The 24,960-nt window shown below is 43.8% G+C and overlaps 1 protein-coding gene across 2 annotated transcripts in view; it reads left to right on the forward strand.

The window, feature by feature from the left end:
• Nucleotides 1–24,960, forward strand: part of SVEP1 (sushi, von Willebrand factor type A, EGF and pentraxin domain containing 1) — a 1,471,106-nt gene that overhangs the window by 1,254,298 nt on the left and 191,848 nt on the right. For both annotated transcript variants that reach the window (XM_069630907.1, XM_069630908.1), the window contains 2 exons: nt 13,146–13,337; nt 15,177–15,344. In XM_069630907.1, coding sequence (XP_069487008.1) covers nt 13,146–13,337; nt 15,177–15,344 — 360 coding nt within the window. The remainder of the gene's footprint in view (nt 1–13,145; nt 13,338–15,176; nt 15,345–24,960) is intronic.

The raw sequence follows: 24,960 nt of genomic DNA on the forward strand, positions 1-24,960 counted from the left end.
GGTCAGCTCCTGGCTGTCCATGCTGCTAATGATATACGTGTCTGTCCAAGTACCCCAACCTCTTTGCAGGTTCCATTTGCCCCTTGCAAGCTCCCCACTCTTCATGCTGATGTGCCCCAGGTTCCTCATGCTAACCTGTCCTCTGCTAAAGCCCCTCACATTATGTGTATATGAGACAACCTAGTGAATGTCATCCAGTTTTCACTTTGACAGGCAGCTAAAACGATCACCAAGTTGGCCAACCCTATGTGTGGTAGCCTTTGATTCTAAAAGAAAACATCTGTGAGTATATTGACATCTGACTAATGACCGAGTTATATCAGTGGATGATTGGGGTGCAATGGCATATCAGTACATGTAACCTACGTCAGTCTGCTTCAGTCCTTGTACTCCACCCACCACTTTTATTGCTCCCTAACTCCTAATCATAAGCACCCCTTCTTGCCCCAGCAAGCAGGATAAAAAACAGGAATTCCAATGCACTTCTGTCATAAACCCCTTCTACCTTGATATTTCATTCTTGGTTCCCAAACAAAACTCTGCCTCAGTAATTCAAACCTGACCCTTCACATTCGGATATTCCCTGTTGTAAGCACACAGAATGCTTTGCAAATTCAAATCAAGGGTGAACTGCAGAATCCCACACTATTCCAGAACAGGGGGGTTCCTATATTCCTTACAATTCTCAATTCCTGTGCCGCATCCTCCTAATTGTTCTAACTCACACACTGCTCTACCAATGCCTATCACCTGACTAACACAAAGTCTACAATAACAGTACTGTGAGGCATATTTGATTCTGCCATTGCATCTTTATCCCCTGGGTTTCCTACTATTGAAGCACATACCCAGACAAAACTCTGCCAAAGCACCCATCTGGCCATATACTACCCCCTAGTATTTCAGAACAGGGTCCTGATCCTATACATAGCTCTGCCAGGGCCTGACCTATTTGAATACTGTATGAATCTTGGTATATTTAGTCTGAGTCTCACACACAATCCTGGCAGCATGCCATATTCCAAAACTGAAACCCATGCACAGTTCCATCAATGCACAGCAATCTTCCTGCCTCTCTTTTTCAGTCTAATACTGAGACTTGATGCCTACATAGTTATTCCAGTGTGCCTCAGTCGTGGCCAATTCCAATAGGAAATGGAAATGCAACTCTGTCACAGCAGGTCATTCCTATGAGCAGCAGCGCTGGATCTTTCAGTACTGGGACTCACATAGAGGTATGTCAAAAGATGGTTGCCCTTTAATAATAGCCACCAACAATCTCTACTATTTCACTGCCATGACTTAGAAACAGCTCTGACAATATACGTCAATCATAAAGCAACCCTGATCCCCACCCACCATTCGAGCACTGGGACCTGTAAATAGCTTTGCCAATTTATCTCAGTCATGATCTGAATGTAACCCTGCTATTCCAGGACCGTTTCCCAACAGCACTCTACCTGTGTACCTCCATCTGAACTTTCAACGTGACAAATAGTCCTAGCGGGATCCAGCCACAGCTTTGCAAATGTACCACTGTATGTCCCGGACCTGCAGACATAGGTTTGCCACATTTCTAATACACCTACCTCATTGTGAGCTTGCACCATTCCCATTCACAAGCTGGGGAACTCTATTCCTTACTGGGCTTGCAAGTTCATAGAGTAAATAGGTTGTGAGAGTGAGCTAGAACCCAGCAAAGATTACAGATATATACATCATGCCATCTGGTCAGAGGAAGCTCCCTCTCTTCAAGAGCACAAGTCAGGACTTGGGCTTGAGAGAGTAACACTAACTGCAAAGCATACATTGACACAAGTTATACAGGGAGTTGGGCATTCTGGGGGCTGAATAAGGACTGGCCTAGAATAGCATCATCATTTATTATCAGAAGTTCTAAAACCAAACCAGGGTTTTGCCCACCTTGCTATATGGCAGTGTTCTTGGCATCCTGGATTAGCAGTCTTAAAGTTGATGCAATGTAAATAAATACACATTTGTTAAGATTGCTGTGTGTCTGATTAATGACCAAAGTGTGGCATAGTGATTGGATATTAAATGATCACATTTTGTGCTGTATCATTATCATTATTTGTGTACTGGTTTATAGGAACTCAAGCTCATGGGATGGTGGGTGCAGTGCCTGCTGCAGAGATCTGTGTGAAAGAGTCCCAACTACAAGAAGGCCCGACTCAGCCTTCAATCTATATGGAGGTTTCAAATTGGTGCAATAACTATAGATAACAACATACTTTGCAGTTTGTGGTATACATGTATTATGTTAACTACTAATATTATCATTTAAAGCACATAATGACGGAATGCATGGCCTTATCATAAATTGTCTTGGATGACTGATGGGTTATTGCTAGACCTGCACAGCCATGAGTAGGTGTGAGAGTTTATGGATTTTGCTTTGCCTTTTAAAAGCCCAAAATGCTCATAATACATCATAGAGATAGATTCAGGGAAGAATGCTCAAGTAAAGTTTGCAACTATAAAAATTCTTCACGGGGTGTCCTTAATCACTTTTGTTTATTCTTTTTAAAATGTACATTGTGCTTGATTCCGTTTTCCACTGCAACAAAACCAGTCATACACTTACAAGGGATGCCTGCCCCTTCATTAGCTGCCTCATATTTATCAGTGTAAGTCAGATCTGAGAACTCCCCTTCAAAATTTAAAGGGACAGACGTCACAATGCACGTGATTCAGAGACTCGGCGTGAGCACTTTTTCAATCAGAAGCTGGACTGTGGTTGAGACGTATCCTGTGTCTTCAGAAATCTACCAATTTTAATAGGACTGACTTTTTTTGAGGTTGCTTCATAGTTGCCTCCCTCTTCCCAGTTTATGCTTAAAATCCCTAAATACCTGTCATTAGGGACGAGTAGAAAGTTGGGACATTGTTATATGCTGCAGCTCCCTGACCCCAACTTTGCACGCTCTGAGTGTGCTCAGCTATGTGACCCCACCTCGATTTACAGATAAAGAATGGCGTCACACTACAAACCACTTCTTTCCCTCTTTGGTTCACGTCTTGGCCACAGTCACGTCAGCACCCTGTGAAGGTTTATTTTCGGCATTGACAATTCCTGTAAACTCTCTCTGCTTCAGTTGTACGCATTTGTTTATGGGGCGACAGAGACGTGTGACTAAAGCACACATGCGCTGTGATCATTTGTTACTGCAGTGTATTGAAATGAATTCATACAGGGAGAGCAGTTACGCATACATGCTTTTTTCGCTGACCTGCCATGAGGCTTTGCATTCAGCATAGATAAGCAGCAGTGCTGCGCCCACAATGAACCAGCCTCCACTGATTGGGTCATTGATGCTTTATGAACATGAATCAATACTACCATCACATTTTTACTTATTTTACAGGAATTCCAATGTATTGTAAATGTGATTTAGTTTAAACATTAGACGTTACACATCTTAATAAAACCAAAATGTACATACATAATTTTACATAAAATTCATCTATAGAAACAACACAATTAATATATTTTTTTCAAACTAAAACCATATATATGCGTATTTAAATATTTCATGTTAATGTATCTAATTTATCATAAGCAAACCTTACACCATACCTATTCTAGTGAATAAACATACATTTCTGAGGCTTGTGGATCCGCTTAGAATCACATGCATTGCATAGGCCGACATATAGTGGTAGGTGCAGAGTATTGCATAGCTTGTTTTTGAAGTTAGAAAAAGGCACACTCATTTGGCGTGTATGTAATACTATCCCTAGTATAACATGTACTGTACCCATGGTCCTTCACGCGCCAAGGTCCCTCATATTGTTTTGTTCCACCATCGTGGTTGGTCGCTTCCATGCAGATACTGTAGCGTTTCAACTTTAAAATTAATAATAACTTTATTGTAAAACCTCTTCTGTCTTTTCGACAGACGCAGTTTCGACGCATGTTTCGGCAAGCAACATTACTCTTCTTTTGACTGCAGATTTTGCCAAATTCTTCAGCGAATCGTCACCAGTCTTTGGCCTTGCTGTAGGGAGATTGAAGGGACTGTGTATTGTTCCCTTCTCTTAGAGAATGCATCATTTAACTTGCCTTTTTCACTGCATTTATCTAGCTGCCTTTTCACATATTTTTTAAAATGGAAAGAACCCCCTTTATATTCTGTCTGTCGTGTAACAGAAAATTCCTATGGAAGGACATTCATCGAGTGTTTAACCACTGCCTACCCCGCGACCATCCAGAAAGGTATTGTGCATCATGCAAGCGATTTTGGTCAAAGACGCTGAAAAAGAGGCGCAACAAGCGGTGGATGGCCTACGCAATGATGGCTGAGTCTGACATCCTCACCGGCCCCTTCGAATCAGATCAGGGAGGCCACTGCAGCAACGATTCCAGACTGGATCCCGAAGAAATTTTAGAGGAGCCTACCAGCTCCTGCGTGTCGTTCCCCAGCGCCAAAAGGCAGGCACTGCACACTGTAATGGGGGAAAAACCTTGTGACAAAGACACGCAGACACCACAAACATCATAAGCACACAACCTATAGCTGCCCTTCAATGGGTGTGTCGAGGATGGCCACATGGTAGTGGCAGGCCCCTCGAAGCCTACCGACTCCACATGCCACAACCCCGCTGCACTTCCACTCTCACACCCAGCACATGAGAAAAAAATTAAACAGCAGCTGATTGCCGTGCTACCTAACCCTTCGACAGAACATATATCGGGGTCATCAAAACAAATGTAAAAATCTGAAGAAACAAGTAACAAGAGGAAACACATAAACAAATCTCAGGAACACTCCAAAGACACTGCAGATCTTCCACAAGAGGTACCTGGGTTTTTCCACCTAACCCATGTCTCAATCAAGGGAAGATCCAGAAGCTATTGTTTTTCCAGCTTCCCAAAACCCCTAAACAGAACTAGGGAAGGTTTTGAAGATACAATGGATAAGGTTTCATCCTTTGTTTCATTTAAGGAACGTTACCCAATAAGACAAAAGACCCTAGAATTAGAAATGAGACAATCCAAGCTAAATCTTCCAAGCTTCATTCTTCTCGAACTCATAAAATCATTGGCATTATTGAGCAACCACAACACAACATATTACAAGACTCTCAAGATCCTCTTTACTATCAAAACCAGGTTGAGGATGACCAAGGGACTTGGAATTATGACTCTAATGATTCTACCGACTATGACCCAGATAATCGAGACATTACAATATTACTGTCTCCTGGTGATACACCAGGTCACACTCCTCCCATTGACGATCAATTCTTATTTAACAATCTTCAGAAAAGAGCTACAGATTATTTTAAGATCCAAACTCAAGAGACTGTTGAGGACACTGATTGCGTGCACAACATTCTAAATGAAAAGAAAGCAGTCAGTCAATACCCTTTCTGCAGTCAATTAAAAAGAGAATTGCCCTGTCATTAGTTACACCATATCTTACATGATCAGTGAACCCAATTGAGAAAGTTTACAAGCCTGCACCATCAGACCACCACTACATTAGGGGCCATGTAATGCCAAGTTCTCTTGTCATCCCCACAAAAAGGAAAAGAGCAGGCATACCATTACCCAAAGCTGAAGCACTACAGGAAAAGGAGTTTAAAAGATTGTACACTCTAAGCAAAAGAGTATCTACTTCTGGAGCTTATTCTACTCGTATAGCTAACAACTCTACATTACTTGCCAGTTATAATACTGCCCAATGGGATCTTGTACATCTTGATTCAGTCCCTGAACCAATTAAGTCACAGTTACTTAAAATGACTAATCAAGGGAAGCAGGTGGCACAACATATTCTAAGAAAAATACCCTTAATTTAGTAGAGACCTCTGGCAGAATTAAAGCTCGGGGCACCTTGCTCAAACGCCATTCGTGGCTTCGTAATTCAGGATTTAAATCCAAACCAAAGGCAAGACTAGTAAACATGCCCATTGAAGATTACCACCTCTTTGGAAAGGCTGCAGATTATGCTTTAGAAACCGTGAAGAAAGAATTGAAACATTGCAAACACTAGACTAGATCAAATATTCAATAAACCCTTTATTCAACAGGGATTCAATACCCACTGTTCATTTCGGAGCTAAGGGTTCACAAGGTCTGGTTTTGGGTCCACTGCATTCTCGTGGTCACTCCTCAAGGGTAGTCTTCCCCTTATCAAACCAGTCAACAAAGGGTTTTTAAAATCGGTCAATGCTGGGAAGAATTGCAGTCTCTAGAGACTTTGCTGCCCCCTCCAACAAATGATGTTTCACTCCAGGTCCCCTCCTAGGCTTCCCCGGTAGTGGGGTTGCATAACTTTTTGCCCAAGTATGGGAGGGCTTAACATCAGGCCAGTGGATGTTAACAACAATGGCCAAGGGATATTCAATAAAATTCCTGAAATACCTCCGCCACCATCCTCCAAATCAAGGAAAATGTTTCAAGAGCATCCCTTCATTTTTCAGAAAAAATGATCTAGCCCTGTCTTAGACCTGCATCCTGCAAACACGTATGTCAAGCCACAAAAATTCAGGAGGACAACGCTGCAGGAAGAAATCCCTCTTCTAAAACAAGGGGATTACAAGGCAACAATGAACATTTCCCGGGAGGATAGCTCAGTGGCAACGTGCTCGCCTTGGAAACAAGACGACACGAAGCAACACAGGTTTGATCCCCGGGTCCTCTGGGTATTTAAGCGTGTTAGAAATATGCAACTAAGACAACACCAACAAAACAAAAATCTGTGACAGCGCCTCGATGTCCCTGGGCTGTGTGAGCACTTTATAACAGAGTAGCTTACCTGCAAATTCAGGACTACCTAGAAACTAACAATTTACTAGGCTCACATCAATCTGGCTTCCGTCCCCTTCATGGTTCTGAAACAGCCCTGATTGATCTTAAGACACAAATTGACGAGTTGAAGGACAATGGCAAATCAGCTATGCTACTCCTCCTTGACCTATCTGCGGCCTTCGACTTTGTAGATCACACAGTCTTATGCAATCACCTCAGCTCCGCTGCTCATTTTTCAAGTGATGCCATAACTTGGGTACAATCCTTCCTTGCAAACCGGACAATGAGAGTCTTCTCCCCCCTAGCAGCCGCTGATCCCACACAAGTTTCATGCGGTGTCCCTCATGGATCATGTGTATCTCCGACGATGTATAACATCTTTACTAAACCTTTGTTTGACAAGTTGGACAGACTGGGTGTCATCTACACTAATTACGGAGATGACACTCAGATCCTTATCCCCCTTTCGGGCAACTTCTTGGAAGACACGGCCTTAGTAAATAAGATATATCTCCTCATTCAGGCATGGATGGCATCTCACGGCCTCTGCTTGAATGACGACAAAACTGAGTTACTGATCATCGGCTCAGAGTTGGCCATCAAAAAACTCGACCCGAACTATGCCTCATTCAACATCGACAATAATGTCATCAAAGTGATGCCTGCAGTCAAAACCCTCGGGGTCTATCTCGACTCAGCGCTCACCTTCAAGAAACAAACTAACTCACTAGCATCTTCCACTGCATATACTTGTAAATTGATCCGAGCATGTAGACCATTTCTAACTGAAACAAGCTGCATTACACTAGCTAATGCACTCATCATATCCAAGCTGGATTACTGTAATGCTCTATATGCAGGATATAACAAGTATATCCTTGATAAACTCCAAACTCTCCAAAATAATGCTATTAGAGTAGCTTTAAATATTCCTAATAGAGCTCATATCTCCACCTCCAGAACAAATATCCATTGGCTAAAAATCAAAGACAGGATTGCCCTCAAAACCCTCTCCCTCACCTCTAAATGTCTTAACAACATAGCTCCCCCCTACCTGGTAAACAGAGTCAACAAGAGAATCTCAAACCGTCCCACTAGAATGACCAATGCCTATACTTTAGTGGTGCCCAGATACAAAAAGAGCACAGCTGGCGGCTCCAGTTTTCCGGTCATAGCTGCTCAAACTTGAAACAGACTCCCTCTTGATCTCAGAATGGACCAACCCTTCCCTAGCTTCAGGCGGAAAGTCCTCACCTGGATACGTTCCAATGACACTTAGCTCGACCTCCCCACTGCCACTTGCTATAGAGACCCCTGATGATTGTAACTAGATTAATTGGTTTCTGGTCAACTAGCTTTAACTGTATTTTCGCACTTGCTTGTACATGCACCTTGTTTCTAATTTGAACTGTATAACTGTATTTTCCTGTAACCAAGTTCTCAAGTATCCTTGTATTGTCTGCGCCCAGCTACCCTTTGGGTTTGGTTTTGCGCTATACCAAATAAACAAACAAAACAAACAAAAAAACATAAATGCAAATAAATAAATAAACATGAAAGATGAATACTTTCATATTTCAATGTTTCAGGTACACAGGAAATACCTAAGGTTCAAGGTAGGAGACACACACTGCCAATTCAAGCTGTTACCCTTCAGCATAGCCTCAGTACCAAGAGTATTTACAAAAGTACTCACAATGGCAGCAGCACACCTGCGCCAGCAGTCAATTCCAGTGTACCCTTACCTAGATGACTGTCTAATAACAGTGGACACACCTCAAATGTGATTACAAAACACTCAGCAGACAGTCAATCTACTTTTTCTATTAGGTTTCTCAATCAAAGAGAAAACATCCAGTCTTGTGTCCAGTCAAGTAAAACAATTTCCAGGGGTGCCAATTCGAACACAAGACACCCTAGTCTTTGCCTCCAATGAGAGGGTCCAAACATGCTTTTTAAAATCCCATAATATGAAGTTGGTTGTTAGCTAACCGTGCGAAAAGCCATGCGCCTTCTGGGAATGATGGCTTCCTGCATTTACCTTGTGCCACACGCCCGTTTGCGCATGCATCCTATGCAAGAGTGGTTGGTGAAACAATGGTTACAGGAAAGCGGTCTATGGGATGATCTAGAGGTTGTGTTGCATGCTCTTGTTCTATCACTGCAGTGATTGACAAAAGAGAACCTTTTGAAGGGCAAGCCATTTACTACCCCCACAGTCGAAGTCACTGTTACAAGAGACACATCACTAAAAAGTCATTGTGAACTCCTTCTCTTAGAATGTGTATGTGTTCATGGGCTTTGCCACAGGAACACACTGAGTTAGGCATGACTTCCCACATCCGCTGAATTTCAAGGGTTTGCTTTTGCTGTGTTAAATCTGGTAAACTTAGATGAACTTCAACTAACGTTTTTTCAGTGAATTTCAAGGGTTTTGTTATACCATCCTTTTTTTACACTGTACACTGTAGATGTTCCCCCAATATGTTCCTTTTGGGAAACATTAGGTGGCCACGGCCTTCAGTTGACTACTCAGGTCTGTATAAGGTATTAAATCATAACCCATAATTCTAAAACTTTCTGTTTTCAATGTTAAGATCAATTTTGATGGAATTTCAAGGGTCTCAACATCAGTTCGATATTCAGCTATTGATCTTGCTTACTGAATATCTCTTGATTTTATCAATCTCAACCGAGTTATGTTGTGTATTAAGGCTAGAATTTTGGATCTGTTAAATAAATTTTGCGGCCACCTCCTCAGAGGTATTCTTCCTTTCTTCTCCTTCCCCCATAAGCGCACTGTCTCTAGAGCTCTGGTAATTTCTAGACTGGACTACTGCAACAGCCTCTTTCTAAATATGCCTGCTTCTACTCTCCGCCCTCTGAAACTCATCCAGAACAGGACTGCGAGACTTGTCCTTGGCCTCAAGCCCAGGGATCGTATCTCTCCAGCGCTGAAATCTCTTCATTAGCTCCCAGTGGCTGCAAGGATTAAGTTCAACACCCTCTACATTGCCCACAGGGCCTTCTGGGGCCTAGGTCCTCAATACCTCCGACTCTCTCTTCGTAAATACCTTCCTTCTCAGGCTCTTCGCTCCTCCACCTCCAACTCCCTAGGGTCAGACGCTTCTCCAAGCAACAAGTTGGGGGTAGATCTCTTTCTTCAGATGGGGCCTCCCTCTGGAACAGCCTCCCTGCCTCTCTGAAACTTGAGGAAAAGCATCTCCGGCTCCGGAAGCACCTCATGACGTTCCTTTTTGCTTTTCCTTCTCTCTTCCTCTCCCCTGCAGATTTCGTGTCTGATAGTGCTTGGTCACCTGGCTACCTTATGATTTCGTGCCCAGGTTTCTGCCTGCCCAGTTGCACACCCGCACTGCCTCCTGGCAACCCTTGTACTTGGGTCTGTATCTGTAACCCTACAGTCCCTTACCTGCATTTATTGGACACCCGCTGTCTGCACTTACCCTTGGACCTGCCACCTGCTTGCCGCACTTCTTGTTATTGCTTGATCCCATGCACAGCACTGCCCCCCTCCCCTGGCACTTCTCCCTTACCCTATCCCCTGCACTTCTGCAATCTCAATGTCACTTGGCCTAATAAGATCGTTGTCTAAGTCCTCCCTCTGTTCCCCTTCCCTTGCTTCGCCGCGCCTTGAAACACGTGTGTATAGGCACGTTATAAATGCCATATCATATCATATTACCTTTAAGCAAATATTCAAGAATAGGTCTGCAAGCTTTCGGTCGACTGACAGTCAGATTCCACACTTGTATAAGGATGTATGATAGTGAATTTGATAGGTCACGACCCTAAACTGGCCTAGGTATCAGGATAATAAACTGTAGGACTAAATCCAACATCACAGCTGCCAGTACATTGCTTTTTGGGGAATACTCAAGTCAAAGAGATAGTTTCTTCCTGGCTGATAGTGAATGTGGATAATCATAAAACAGAGAAGTAATTTTGAATAGTTGAGCCAGATCCTAACCCCCTTTGCCCCTCGTGGGTGCAGTAGAAAGGACAGGCCCTACTCCAGACCTCAAATTAAACTAAAAGGGGGTCCTTGCTGTGGAGGCCTCAGGAACTGATAATGCGCACAGCGGAGATAATTTAAAAGTACATCCTTGATGTATAGTATAATTTGAATGCTGCTAAGTCAAGATGCAGGGCATTGTCAAAGTGTACCCCAATCCGTGTGAAAGCAGCCAACTTTCTTACAGCCCCTAAACATAATGGGAATTACGGGTTTCTTTGATGCATAGCAAAAAATCATGTATCTGCCGTTTAGTAGGCATCAGGCGGTCAGGCAACTAAGCAGCATAAAAGAATGTAGTCGTGGCCATAGATGTAGAGTTGAGGGAGAGGGGGTGGAGTTCTCGAGGGGCTGCATCTGAGGCCTGCCATACCTGACTCTTTAAATGGCTTGCTGGAACAGTGACACTGTCAGTCAATCTTACATTGATGTTAAGGTCAACAAGTTTCCCAACCTTCCATTAGAGTTCGAAAGGATTTGATCATGTACCGCTGTGCATGGCAACAGGAGAGGGGCCAATGACATTACCATTATTTGTTTGCCTGTAAGTTATATCTGCTCTTGAAACGTCAAAGAGAAACAAAGCACCAGGACTGCAATGGGTAGAACCACTTACATATGAGAACCTTTCTCGTGGAGGATGACACTGGAACCATGCCAGACTCCTGGAGAAAAACAATTAGTATTCCTCTATTTAAAGAAGGAGACCAGTAAGGCCTCCCCTCCCCACATGCTACCACAAAATCCCTCTTGTCAATTCATATACTATGGTGCACACTAAAACTCAATTGAGACACCTTCAGGAGTGGCTTCACCATGGCACTATAGTGCCCAGGTCCCATGCTGCGTATAGATCAGAGAGTTGGAGGCTGAATCAGCTGTTGTTATTAAGCCTGAAGTGAGAGAGTTATATAAAATGCAGAGCGGCACACTGCAACATGTTTGGCTTTGACACTGTGAACTGAAGTACTCTTTCACAATCCCTTGGGGCCATTGGAATTGTGCCCACTGTCTTGAGGACAATGTAGGCACTTAATGGACCCGATGGTGCGCTATAGCCTTGATGGAAACCCTGCCAACGCTTTCCCAGTTTGCAGAGGCATTCGGCTGTGCTGTGTCTTTCCTCTGCTGCTTTTTATTCTCCACATACATATACGGTCACCAGCTTTTTTGTAGAAACTTCACCGGATGTTCCATGCACATACCGAGGAAGACCACATCCTTTCTTGTTGTGGACAACATGGCCCTACTCAGAAAACTCATCTTGAAAAATGTTGCCTGAGCAAACGATTAAAAACGAATGTGGCAAAATCGAAATTCCTGCATACGGGGAGGGACCCTAAACATTGGTTTCGGGGGTGGGAGGGGCATCCTCTTCTGCAACTGGAGGAGTATAATTGTCTGGGCACACTGATTAAAGCATCTGATTCGTACTCTAATTAGGTGAAGTAAGGCATGTTGTCCCTGCAGCAGGTAACCAGTGAGCTTATCTGCTTTAACAGGAAGCACAGGGGCGGCCTGCTTACAAAGGCATGGACAGTTTATTGTGACAAGGGAGCCCTGCGTCCCTCCGTCTCACCGGAGTGTGGGGTGTAAGCCAGCCCCATGCCAGTTCAGTAGGATTGGCAGAAAATGCCTTCCTCCGGAGGATCCTGGGAGTTCCTATTGCCACCCTGATAGTGCCTATGAGTGCTGCTACCGGGAAAGTGCCCATAGAGGAGGAACAAGGGTGTCTCAGTGCAGCTTCCTCTTGGTGTACACTTCATCCAACACCCGTAGCGGGCTATTCAGCGTGCTTAGCGATTTGATATAGATGGTTACATTTATCTGGGTGATGCATGCACAACAGCTCAGTCTCCCTGAAGCGTGGATGTTTATTCCACTTCCGGTCTAACAAGAGCAAGGATTTGCAAGTGTGCCAAAGCTCTTACTTGCGAGTTACTAGTTGAAAGGGCTGCCACGAGCATGAAGTACTAGCTAGTACCAATCTCCAAGGAATATGTGGTATTTTCCACAGCTGCAGCAATGGGGCGGGTGAAGGGCTCCGAGCTTTCCAAAGCTGTATTTCCACCTGCATGTTGTTTGTGTAGGGCATGGAAACAGACAGAAAGTTAGAGGTGGCCCTTTTGGGCGGCTTATACATGTGTAATGTACATGTTGTGGTCATTTTTAATATATGCATCCTGTTGTTAGACATCATAGAGTAAGCATGCATCTCATTGCACAACTTAAATGGCAGCAGCGAGTAAAGTGTATTGAAATTGCTCACTAATCCGTATAAGGAGAAGATATTTTATAAAAATGACAAGTTGTATTTTTTTTCCTTTCTTGTAGATGTTATGCAGGATACTACCTTCTTGGTCCGAAGGAAGCCTCCTGCCTTGCCACTGGTGTATGGAGCAATGCCCCTCCGACCTGTGAAAAAGTGGTGTGCCAGGCACCCCAGGAAATCGAGAATGGGAGCTACATACTGAGCGGCCAAAGTTACCTCTCTACTGTGCTATACACATGTAACACTGGATACAGGTAGGTTAACATCAGATCTAATAAAGGGATCCTGACTGCGTATGAGCGCACGGTCCGCGTGGGAATTCACACATTCGGAAATGAAGAACAACGCAATGATGCCAAACCGTTTGCAGTAACGAATGGCAAAATGATAAAACAGCCTTTTCTCTCTCTGTATCTATCAGCCTTTTTTAAAATGGTCTTCATCGATCTCCAGAGAGGTTTTACATGAAAAACATATTTTAATTGTATTTCTAAGCCTTTCATGTGCAATGGCTACTAATGCCACCATATAAGGTATTCTTTAGTAAGACGTATTCATCAACTTCTGTAAAAACCCACACTTTCAGGTTCGTATTAGTTATTGTGAAAGTGGCGTCATGACTCATGTTGTTTTCTCCCTCCCCCATTGCAATATTGCTGTCTCATGGTAGCTTGCATTAGCTAAATCTATTTTCGGTTTATTATAAAGTGCATCAGCCATTCATACTCAAAATTCTGTCCAATTTTGTGAAATGTATTTTTATACCCCAGTGTAGCTCCCTCCACTAGTGTCCAACAAACCAGGAAAATCCTCTCCTGCCCACAGGCCAAAGTCTCCAGAAATTGAGCTGGATGGGACAAAGAGAAAAAATTCCCTGGGCCTTACCCCTCTCCTCACCTCAATAATGAAGAGAAAAGGTCCAGAAATACTTCAAATCCAGTTTCCAGCATCATAATGCTACCCCCTGTACGAGGGGAGTCCACACATTAACGTGGGAGGCACACAAGCACTCCCAAAATGAGCTGCACCACATGTCGGCAAAATGGTAACCATCCGCTTTGAACTCGCCAACGCTGTGGCATGGAAATCATGAGAAACACCCTCAATAAATCTCACTGACTGAGCCCTGCGGGTTCGCGTGTCAGAACAACCACGCCCGTCCAGCCCCGTGAGCCCCCCAGCACACAGAACAAACGTGACACAGTGTTCACTGTCCGGGCTCCACGGTCGCACTGGCGATCCCAGGACTGCCCTGTTTATAACGCACACATGGCGGAGTTATGTCACTCTGCCGCGTATGTGCCCTTAAAGGTACAGGCACTACACCCAGCATGGAGGAGCGCATACTCTTTAAAGAATAGCGGACCCAGATTTAGAACACCATCCAATTCTACTTAGCAACTCGTTGCACTGATCAGTGCAAACTCATTTCCGCGGAGACCCAACTTTAGCATCAAGCGGAAATGAGGTTATGGAGGTGAGCCATGGGCAGCTCCATCCATCCCATGGAAGCTGCTCTCTTGGCACCATAAATGAGAGGGGACTGTGCCCTCTTTCAGCACCCAGACCCCTGTTTGGGTATGCAGTGAGTCACCGGAGATTGGCCCTGATGAAGCACCGCCTAGATTAAAACATGATTCAGGCTGTGTTTCTCTCCTTTCTGCAGAGTAGGTGGAGCAGGTTAAATGTGCATGGGGCATTTGCTTGGGGCATTGGCGCATGCATATATGCTCTCCACCTTTTAAGAATTCCACGTTGGCAGAGACCTCTTATTAGCTCCAACGATACGTAATGGCAGAAATGACCAGCATGCCACATAATAGGCTCCTTTTCTTTTCTTTTCTGTTGCCCTCTTATCTTCAACCACTCTCAAGAAACCTTTGAAATGTCAACAGTGCGTCCGAATTGTGATTTCCAATAGTTGCTGGGTGATGTATATTTCAATTGGTTTTTACGTTGAACCTTTACTTTATTATCATATTGAAGGCCACCATTTATTCACAGATACATTTGAAGTCTTTTTTATACCAATACCTACATATTGTAAAACATATGTTTTTTAACTGGGTAATGATTACATGTAATAAAATTAGCTTGCAGGGATCCTCTGTGTTGACTTGCGATGCTTCGGCCCAGTGGGATGGTGTAGCGCCAACGTGCCACCTTGTGACTTGCGGACCTCCACTTGCTGTTAAAGATGCAGTCTATTCTGGAAACGACTTTACATTTGCAAACCTCATCACCTATAAATGCAAGGAAGGGTATGTAGAAGCACGTTCTGCTTACAGGTTTTGTATATGCGTGTTGCTGTCAAACCTTTTTCATACTGCAGAGCTCTGAAAAGTGTAATGGCGGTGAACCCATATGGATGTCCTGGCATGTACTCACAGACACTCTCGGTAAGTGAGCTCAGCGAGTTCAGCTTCTTTCGTTGAAGATCTGTGGGTTAATTATACATTCAATGTTACTTTTTCTAGCAAAATAAAAGCAAAATTTCAATATACTAGCCCTTTCTCACTCTGTCTTTCTCTATTGTTCAGTTTCACTCTATATGTCTACGTCTCATTCTATGCGGATGAGAGCTGTAGAGCCACGTATGCATTTGCTAGACCCACCACACTCATTGCCGGGGAAAGACTGCCATATTTTGGCCTTGGGTGTTAGGAATGATTGTCTATACTCCAGCCTGGTGGACAGATGCATACATGGCCAACCTATATTTTGATAAGGACAACTGGGAGCTGTAGCAATCCATTTCAAGGTAGCAAGGCGAGTCTAGGCTAAGTCTCAAGAGGTGGTGAGCTTGTAAGGGTTGCACAGTGAGCACACACAATGAAATAGTGTAGGAACACACTTAGACAAACAGGTATACAAATACTTCTTTACTTATTGCCGAATAACACAGTAAAAAATAACTACTAACAGGTAATATTATCACTAAATACTAAAAGTTAGATATATGTATGTATACAGTTACTGGGGAGTGAGGCAAAATACATATCAAATCCCTGAAATGGAAGGTACAGATTAGTATTAGCACTACTAGTCCACATAGATTCAATCCTGACTTCAGAAGTCTGTTCCTAAGATGTTTGGGGGCTTGTGCCCAAACGTTCAGCAAAGTTCCATACACATTTGTGAAGCTGGAAAAAATGAAGGTAGGGTCTCTGGGTTCCAATGAAAAGTTCCAAGTGTCAGGGTATGAGTTAAACTAGCTAACAAACATGTTCCCTACTTTCAGAGTGCTTGTGTGAAGAAGAAATGGCAACGCTAAAGTTTGATAAATGTTTCTAAAAGTTATCCAAACTTTTAAAAAGGAGTTAGGGGAGCAGGTAAGGATCACTATTACTCACCCCCGTACTCCAATTCTTCATGAGACTTGGCAGGTCGGTTAAAGAGTGTCCAAGGTCGCTTTTCCCACTGTCAGCAGCCCTTCATTGCCAGGAGTTGCAAGTTCGAGCAGCTTTCCGGTCTGTCTCTAATGCTGGTGCAAGGACCCCCGGTTGAAGAATGCAGCAGAACTTGATGCAGGGTCCCTCTCAGGACAGGAATGGACACAGGAAAGCAGTTTCAGATGATGCCCACTGATTTATGGCGAAACAAAGGAATTCACTTGCAGCAGTCAGACTGTCCCTCTTATCTACGGTTCCCTTGAAGCTAGGACTACGAGATTGCACAGAGGTAAGTCTTGTTGCACAAGCTTAGGATCCTCCAAGTTCCAGGCCTCAACTCAGAACAGCAACATCTGCAGCACGGTAGCCCAAACTCGGAGCTGGTCAGCCTCAGGGTGGTCCTGGGGCAGTTCTGAATGCTCTTCTTCATAGGATTCCTAGCCGACATAGAGAATGGATGTTCCCTCCACTCCAAGGGTTGCAGCTTCTTCGCAGGGCTGCTGGAGATCTTCCACTGGACTAGTCTCTACCAGGACAGCAGTTCAAGTTGGTCGACAAGCTTTCTTTCGACGGGTTCTCAGTCTCCTCGCAAGTCTTTCAGCTGTACCAGAGTCTTGGCTCCTTCAGTTTCTCCAGAATCTCTCCAGAGTGGGTGCAGGGGTCCTCTTCTTATCCTAAAATCCAGGCAAGAGCAGCAGCTCCCACTAGCCAATAACAGATCTGCCCCAAACATACACCTCAGTAGTGGTCCAATAAGGACCAATGGTGGCAAAACCCATGCATACCACTCAGAAACACTGGCACCAGTTTGTGGATTGGGACCAGACAGTCCCAGCCCACTTCCTGTCAGCAAACACACATGGCCCTCTGGTAGCCCGCTAAAAGCCTCTGCTTTCCCGGGCACAGGAAGTCCATATAAGGATTTTCCGGTATCAGGTATTAATATCGCCACATATATGGTCGCTGTAAATAATATCGCCGGGAAAATGTTGTGGCGATATTATTTGGGTGACCATATATATGGCGATAGGGACAAAAAAAAAAAATGTTCCATGCAATAATGTCGGAACAAAAAAACGACCATTTTTCAGCGATATTTTTGCATGGCGATATTTTTGTGGCGACATTATTACATGGAACCGATTTTCCTGCCCCACAGGCCAGGAAGAAGGCTAAAAGACAAGATGACCAAAGGACATGGGAACAACCTTGTGGCATGGCCATGTTTGGCCACAGTTAGTTGCCAAAGCAGTAAGGCTAAAACAAAATGCACCAACAAATGGAAAAAAGTCACTAGTGCCACCAGCTTGTCCATTTAGAACACCTAGAGTAACTCAAAATGCTCTAAGTGTTAGTTAAGGGCAAAACCAAAAGTGGACCCCATTGTACGGCATTGTAATATGCATTGTACAATGATAAAAAAAAAGTTTCCACAAGTGATAACAAGTTACTAAAAGTAATAAAAATGTAACTAGACTAAGGGAAACAATGTTTCCCAGTACCGACAGCCTGAAGGACAGGTCTGTTTCCCCATAACAGATGAGCAAAAGCCACTGCACTGTAAAAAGAACTGGTCAGATGCAAAAATAAAAGCCAAAAGTGTGGGGGTCCATGGAAATGGAAGGAAAGGTACAATAAAGAGGAGTCTTTGCTACCATTGGGGAAAGCACAACATAATGTCCCATGTTGTAGCAGCTGTTAGGACAGTTTTTCTAAGGTCCTACCAAGGCTTCATAAACACCATATCTGACACAATACATAGGGCTTCATCACATGTCTGATTGTAACCCTTAAATGCGGTGATAGCGCTATTACCACCGCATTTAAGGGTCCACCATATCATGGCCTTGGTGGATTTCCCCCACCTCTAGGCTGGGGGGAAATCTGTGGTAAATTTGCAGATTTTCAGCGCTATTTCCACTGGCTTAGTGGATAAGTCCAATATTATAAGTGCATATTATAAATCCAATAAAATAACCACTCCCACCCCGCCCTGATCAACCAGCCAGGCAAGGTCATCCATAACAGAGTTGAGTACAGACTCGGTTCCCCTTCCAGGGCGGAAGCCAGACTGGAAGGGGTTGAAGAAACCGGAGGATTCCAGTAAAGAAGAGAGGAGAGGGGAGACCAAGGACTAAAGCAGCTTCATATTGAACGGAAGTAGGGAGATGGGCCTAAAGTTAGCTATAGCCTTAGGGTCATGGGTGGGTTTCTTAAGAAGAGGAAGCACCAGCGCATGTTTGAGTTGGCTAGGAATTATACCCGTTTGAAGTGAGTTGTTAATAGCGGTTAATAAGAACTACGGTACCGACAAGCTTGCCGTGGTGGGATGAAGACTGACAGAACTCTATTGGGGTCACCAGACCACAATCTGATCCACCTCCTCTGTCATCATGCTGCTTTCACTTCTGAACCAGTGTTTGGCCATCCATTTAGAGATAAAAATGAATCAACTTGCTCTAATAACAGCTCACTGCCTATTGCTATCAAAGCACATTCACTCGCTTCATTGCTGACAGTTCACTCCATCCAAAAGGCAGTATTATTGTTATTACACTAATACCTCCATTGAGGAAGACCCCTACTAGAAGGCTGAAGAGGTGTTGCCAGAATTTCAGCAAAAGAAATGGAGGTGCGATGAATCTGCTGTTCTCGTGCACAGACATTCGTAGTTTGCCGGTCTGAGAACTACCGTACCGGCAAGCTTACCGGTACCATAGATCCCAGACCGGCAAACTTGTAATGAGGCCCATAGTCTTGTAGAGGGTTTTCTTCAGAGCAGAAATAAATCGAAGGTTGGCTCGTTGTCTTTCCCCTTACACCAGGAACTTTGCAATATAAGGAAAAGCATTGTTCACTTCATTTTTGCATGATCATCACATTTTACAGTGAGTTTGGGCTTTTGGTGTGTGCTGGTGTGTGCTGGAATAATAGAGGTATAACTCCAGGTCTTCTAGTGATTTAGAAGTGTACTCTGCTTTTGACACATAGACCACTGCAGCCAGTAGAGTAAATTATTGAGCTATCTTACTGGCATGGCATATTCTGAACTGTAGGGTAAAGGCAAGCATCCCTCCACTAGAAATTGTAATATTCTGAGTGATTTCACACAGATTACAACCATCATTACCATTTTGTATTGGATTAGTTTATTTCAATCTTTTTATGTGATTTTTAAATATTTGTCCTACTTTCTTAGCTAGCTAGTACATTTTGTTACAGATCAAAAACGTGCTGCCTTCGTCAGACCAATCAAGTTCCATCCCAAAATATAGTTCTGTGACTCATTATTTAATTAATCAATATTTTATAACGTGCTGAATACTGGAGACCAGTCTCTTAGCTCAAGACCGGGATTCAAAACTGTGTTGCTCTGTGTTGTCTTGATTCCAAGCCCCTGAACTATCCTCCTGGCTAATATTCATTAGCTCCTGTCTCAATTTTTCAAGCCCCTGAAACCACTCATTTGAAACCATCTTGCAACAGAAATTATCCTTTTCCCACGGACCGTCTTCAATCATTCAAGTTCTTTGCTCTGTCCATGCACAGCAATTGTATGTGTATATGCTTCAAGTACACAATCACAACGGATGGGTATACTTCAGATGTACGGGTTCATTGGAGGTCAATGCACTGACCCCCAATGCTCCTCCAGCAGTACTTTGGATGCCTGCTGTCCTCTATAGCCCCAGCCCAGATCTTCGGGGTCAGCTGCGCCGCTGACACTGGCCTCCAGCGGAGTGAAAGAACAGGAAATGGCCGTGCACAAGAATAGCAGACTCATCTCGCCACCATCTTTCATTCCCGCACCACCTCCTCAGACTTCTAGTAAGGCTCTTCCAGATAGCGGTATAAGTGTAATACTAATAATAATAATAATAATAATAATAATAATAATAATAATAATAATAATAATAATAATAATAACACCACCACCTTTTGGACAGAGTGGACTGTCAGCAATGAGGAGAGTAAATGTGTCTTGACATATATCAGTACCTGCGACTACATTAGGTACTTGGCGCTTTCTGGCAATACCTGGAAATGGGGAGTTCATGGCGTTTTGATGTCAGTATAGGGCAATTATGTGAACATCTACAATTTTGATTGCAATACCTTGCATACGAAAGCAACGCCTGCTGCACCAGATGATGTGAGTACCAGAGATCAGGGAATTATCTAAATTATGATGCTACTACCTAGGTATTTATAGCAATAGCTGGTAATTAGTTTGAGTACCATGGTATTTGATTGTTATTCCTAGAAAACAAATATAAAATTGTGCAAAACCAGGACTGTTGGCTTTGTTAATTAAGCAATATGCCCCGTACTGAGTCAGGTTATGCCCCGGGGCCCATAGTTTTAGTCCCCGGGGTATTGCCATACTCGGTAATGTCCTTCGCGGCGAGGGGCATATTGTTATTTTTACCCCGGCCTGCAAGACTGGGGTACTAATAGCATTATTTTCTGTTCCTAAACGTTGCAGCATTTTGGAACAGAAAAGAAAAAAAAAATGTCCAAGGAAATGGCCGCCGGGAAAGGGAAAACGGAGTCCGTTTTCCCTTTGCATGGTGGCCATCGGAAGCGGACGTGCTGGGAACAGAAGTAATCCCGGCGCATTTGCTCCAAAAAAAAAGGAAAAAGGTAAGTGTGGTTGGGAGGGCAGATGAAAACAAAAAACAAACAAAAAAAACCTCATACCTGAATCCCCGGCGGGGGACGAAGGTAGCTTCCTCATTGGCTGGGGGGCTGCCATGCCGCCCGCCGAGAACAAAGCAGTGGAATCCCGGCTAAGGGATTCCCGGCAAGGTATGGACCTGGCGAGGGCCAATCAGAATGTTTGTTTCATTCTGGTTGACCCTCGCCGGGTACTAATGTTGATTAATTTGATATACATGTTCTTTGTCATGTTAAATTATGTTATGTTATGTTATGTTACTGAGATATATACCATGCACTACTGCCATTTGCAGGCTCTCCATGTGCTCCTGCAGATCTTAAAGAAAGGAGGGTGGGTTAGGTTGGTGGAAAGAGAGAGACAATGCAGCATGCTCGTGTGTTGGTGTGTGCAGCTCTGACGTAACCTGAGCTCTGTGTATGGACCTGTTTCATGTTAATCCTAAACACGACTTTATTACTTTGAAGTACCGAAATAAATCTTTCGAGTTACGCAATTAATTGTGAGCTGCCCAACCTATTAGCTATGGAGGTACATGCGAGTGAAAATTGATCAAATGTTGTGTTTATCTCAACTTCATGATTGAAGAATCCGGAAACTAGATTGTGGGGAAAGGCACCTTCGTATGTAGTTTTGTTTCCAAGGTTTACCGGAATGTTAGAGTGCTGCTGACATGTCAGTGAGTCATGGAAGTGGAGCAGAAGGGATTTAGAGAGGTAGCAGTTATTCTTTTGTTAGCTTGCCCTAAGTTAGGACCAGACCTCTTTGTTCAGACTATGCACCTACAAGTGCTTCAATGTAACCTTCTGCTTTGCCTCCTCAATGGCGATCGGTGCCCACTAATCCCCACGCTGAGTTAGCATCACATAACTAGTGCACCAATGCAAAGCATAGAGCAAATACATTTTGCTTAACTCCTGCTGCTTGCATAACATTATTAGTGTGCTATATCTAAATTACATTAATAATGGTTGCATCAAAGGATGCACGAGCATGAATACATATTACGTAACGATGTTTGCGTTGTTTAGGTAATAAGAAATGGAAGGCATACATTTTACCTTAAACTAACAATAGTTCAATATTTCACATTTGAAAAGGGGAGCATTATTTATCGGTTCTCGGCTACTGAAACAGGAAAAAGGAACACTTATGTGTCCTCCTTTTCTTTTGCCCTACATGAAATCTTTGTGTTATTTAATATTGGAGAAAAAACAGTTTACTCCTTTGGGTCTGTGTCAAAAAATGAGAAAGTGAGCAGCAATTATTTGATCCATTTTAGCCTAGAGTGGACCAAACATCTTTATGCACTATGGACTGGAGTAAAAATGTTAACTTCATGCCCTATAGCACAAGCAGAAAAAAAGGAAGTGGTAGACGTTTTTTAACCATTCTTTTTATCAGTGGAAAACATACTTAAAATGGATGCTGTTCTGCACGTATACCCTTCCGACTGCCTTATGTTTTGGAAATATGGAAGACCTCATTTGTATCCCTGCTGCTTTTATGGTGCTTTTCATAACCCTTCATACATGCTCTTCATATATAGCAAGTCTCGCGTATCACCGTTGGCCTGCATGCCCATTCAATCCATCCAAGACAATTTCAGAATTACCACAAGTATATTTCAAATGTAGGGTGGTGTGTTTCGGTGTCTGAAGTGCTGCTAATAAGGACCTATGGGGCAACACCAATATTACAAAGGTAAGCAGTAAGTGTTAACCACACTCTACCCTACACTCGCCGCCATTAATTGTAGTGTTCACGAGGAGAGGAAATCACTGACGGGCCCATAGGTCAGCGCTCACCCTCAAGAACTTGTAAGACAAGATAGCTACACCATGTGAGGACAGGGGGTGCAGGATTCATTTACTCCAACACGACTCAATAACGAGGACTCAGTAGTTTGGCAAAGGGAAGTCTGTTTAATGATACGTACATCAAACAGGGAAACAAATGGGAATCAGCTGTAGTGTGATCATCGGTCTCGCTCCGACTTCCACAAACTTTGGTGGAACAGCAATTCTTATAGGCACAAATCGTCATCACTGACGTCTAAAGTACTACAAATACGATGTCTCATTGGTTACAGTGTCTATAGGACCCTAGATCACATGGTCCATTGTGATTGGGCAAGTTACACCCCTAGACATAAATCTCCATTTTAATTAGCAGCATGCAGAATAGACACCCAGGTGCCTAGTGCCCCAAGATTCACCCTTCCTCCTTTCCATCCATCAATGTTTTAGGGCTATGTGTCAATTAGTTGGCTAGGGATGGCCTCGAAACTGTAGTCTCTTATCGGGAAAAGTTATGGCATCCTCTGGTCCTGGATGACATCACGTGATGGTACTTCTTCGCGCCTGGCTGGTCATGTGTTAGTTCACCATGATTCTGCTTCAGTTTCCAGCTTTTAGTGCATTTAATTATGTGTCAGCCTAGCCACCTGCATGAGCCCCCCTTATCTTGACCTTCATGAGGGAGGCTGGTATGCTCTGAAGTTGGAGTCTTGTGAGCTGACGCTCTCCTCCCCTTCTCCGGTTGACCTCGATTTCCTAGGCATGAGACGCTCTTTGTTGAGTTTCAATTCCACTCCTTCTCTTGCCTTTGGCTGGGTTTCGAAACTTGGCCTGGCAGGCCTCTGGCTGCATGGGTACCTTTTCTGCTTTTACAAAATGGAGTCGCAGTTGTATAATGTGCCTTACTGAGGTAGATATACGGTTGGCGCTAGCCGCTCCATCTCCTACTAAGCATTGCAAGCAATATCGATTTCTTAGCATCTTGCGTTTCAAGCCTATTTACACACGTTTAACAGGACGGTTGCTTCCAGCTGGTCTCGTAACACTGTTTCCTGGCATTGTAACATTGTCTCCTCTCCGTGCCTATTCCATTCAATTTCATAGTTACTCACACTGGCGTTTTATCTTCGATAGCTGCTCTTGTTCATTCTCAAATCTGTTCAGGCCCTTGTGTCATTTCCACTGGCCTTCCATTAAGGCTTTTGGGGTCTCTTCGTGGACCGTGTGTAGGTACTCCTCTTTTCCTATCAGCGGCTGGTATGGCTGTCTGATAGGGTACTGTGCTGCCCAGGGTTGTCTGGTTATGGGTGCTTTAGCCAATATGGATCTTCTGATGTATACTGGGCAGAGTCCCACTGCAGCTCTTTGTAGGTACATTTGCTCTTCATACATCACATACCTTGGCGAGTGTGTTCCTGGTACCTCGAAATGAGGGGAAGGGGTGCAGGCCATGTCTGGGACCTCCTTTACACTCCCACCTCTGGTCGGTTCATCAACCACTTCTGCAACCTCCTTTGCATTCATTTCTTTTGCTTCTTCAGTGTCATGCTCATCGTCCTCTGCGTTGGTACATGATGGTGTGAATGTGTGAGCATTTGGAGTCCATATTTGTATCACTCCCTTCAAACTCCCTGCTGTCTTCACATGTTCGTCTTTGTTCCATGTCATTAGCGGACATTGTCCATTTGAGCTGCAGTAGATCCATTTTCCCTCATACCTTCTTCTTTTCTTAGGGTATGTGAACTTTGTTCCTTCAGGCGCAAATTTGCTGGCCTTCACAAAGTCTCTTATCTCTTCATCAGTCAGGTCTCTGGGCGTCCATCCTGGTTCGACATCAACCATTATTTTCATCCCTATGGCTTTCTTTGCAGTTTTCTGGCACTGTGACATGATTATCTTGATAACAGGGGATCCTAGCAATATCATTGCTAGTAGAGCTCCCAGAAACTTGAAAATATCTGCCATCCATTGTGGGACCCATGAGAATAGGTCTCCAAACCAGCTGTCA

This window comes from Ambystoma mexicanum, chromosome 6q, assembly GCF_040938575.1.
Source record: "Ambystoma mexicanum isolate Mex_15411 chromosome 6q, UKY_AmexF1_1, whole genome shotgun sequence".
NCBI lineage: Eukaryota > Metazoa > Chordata > Amphibia > Caudata > Ambystomatidae > Ambystoma > Ambystoma mexicanum.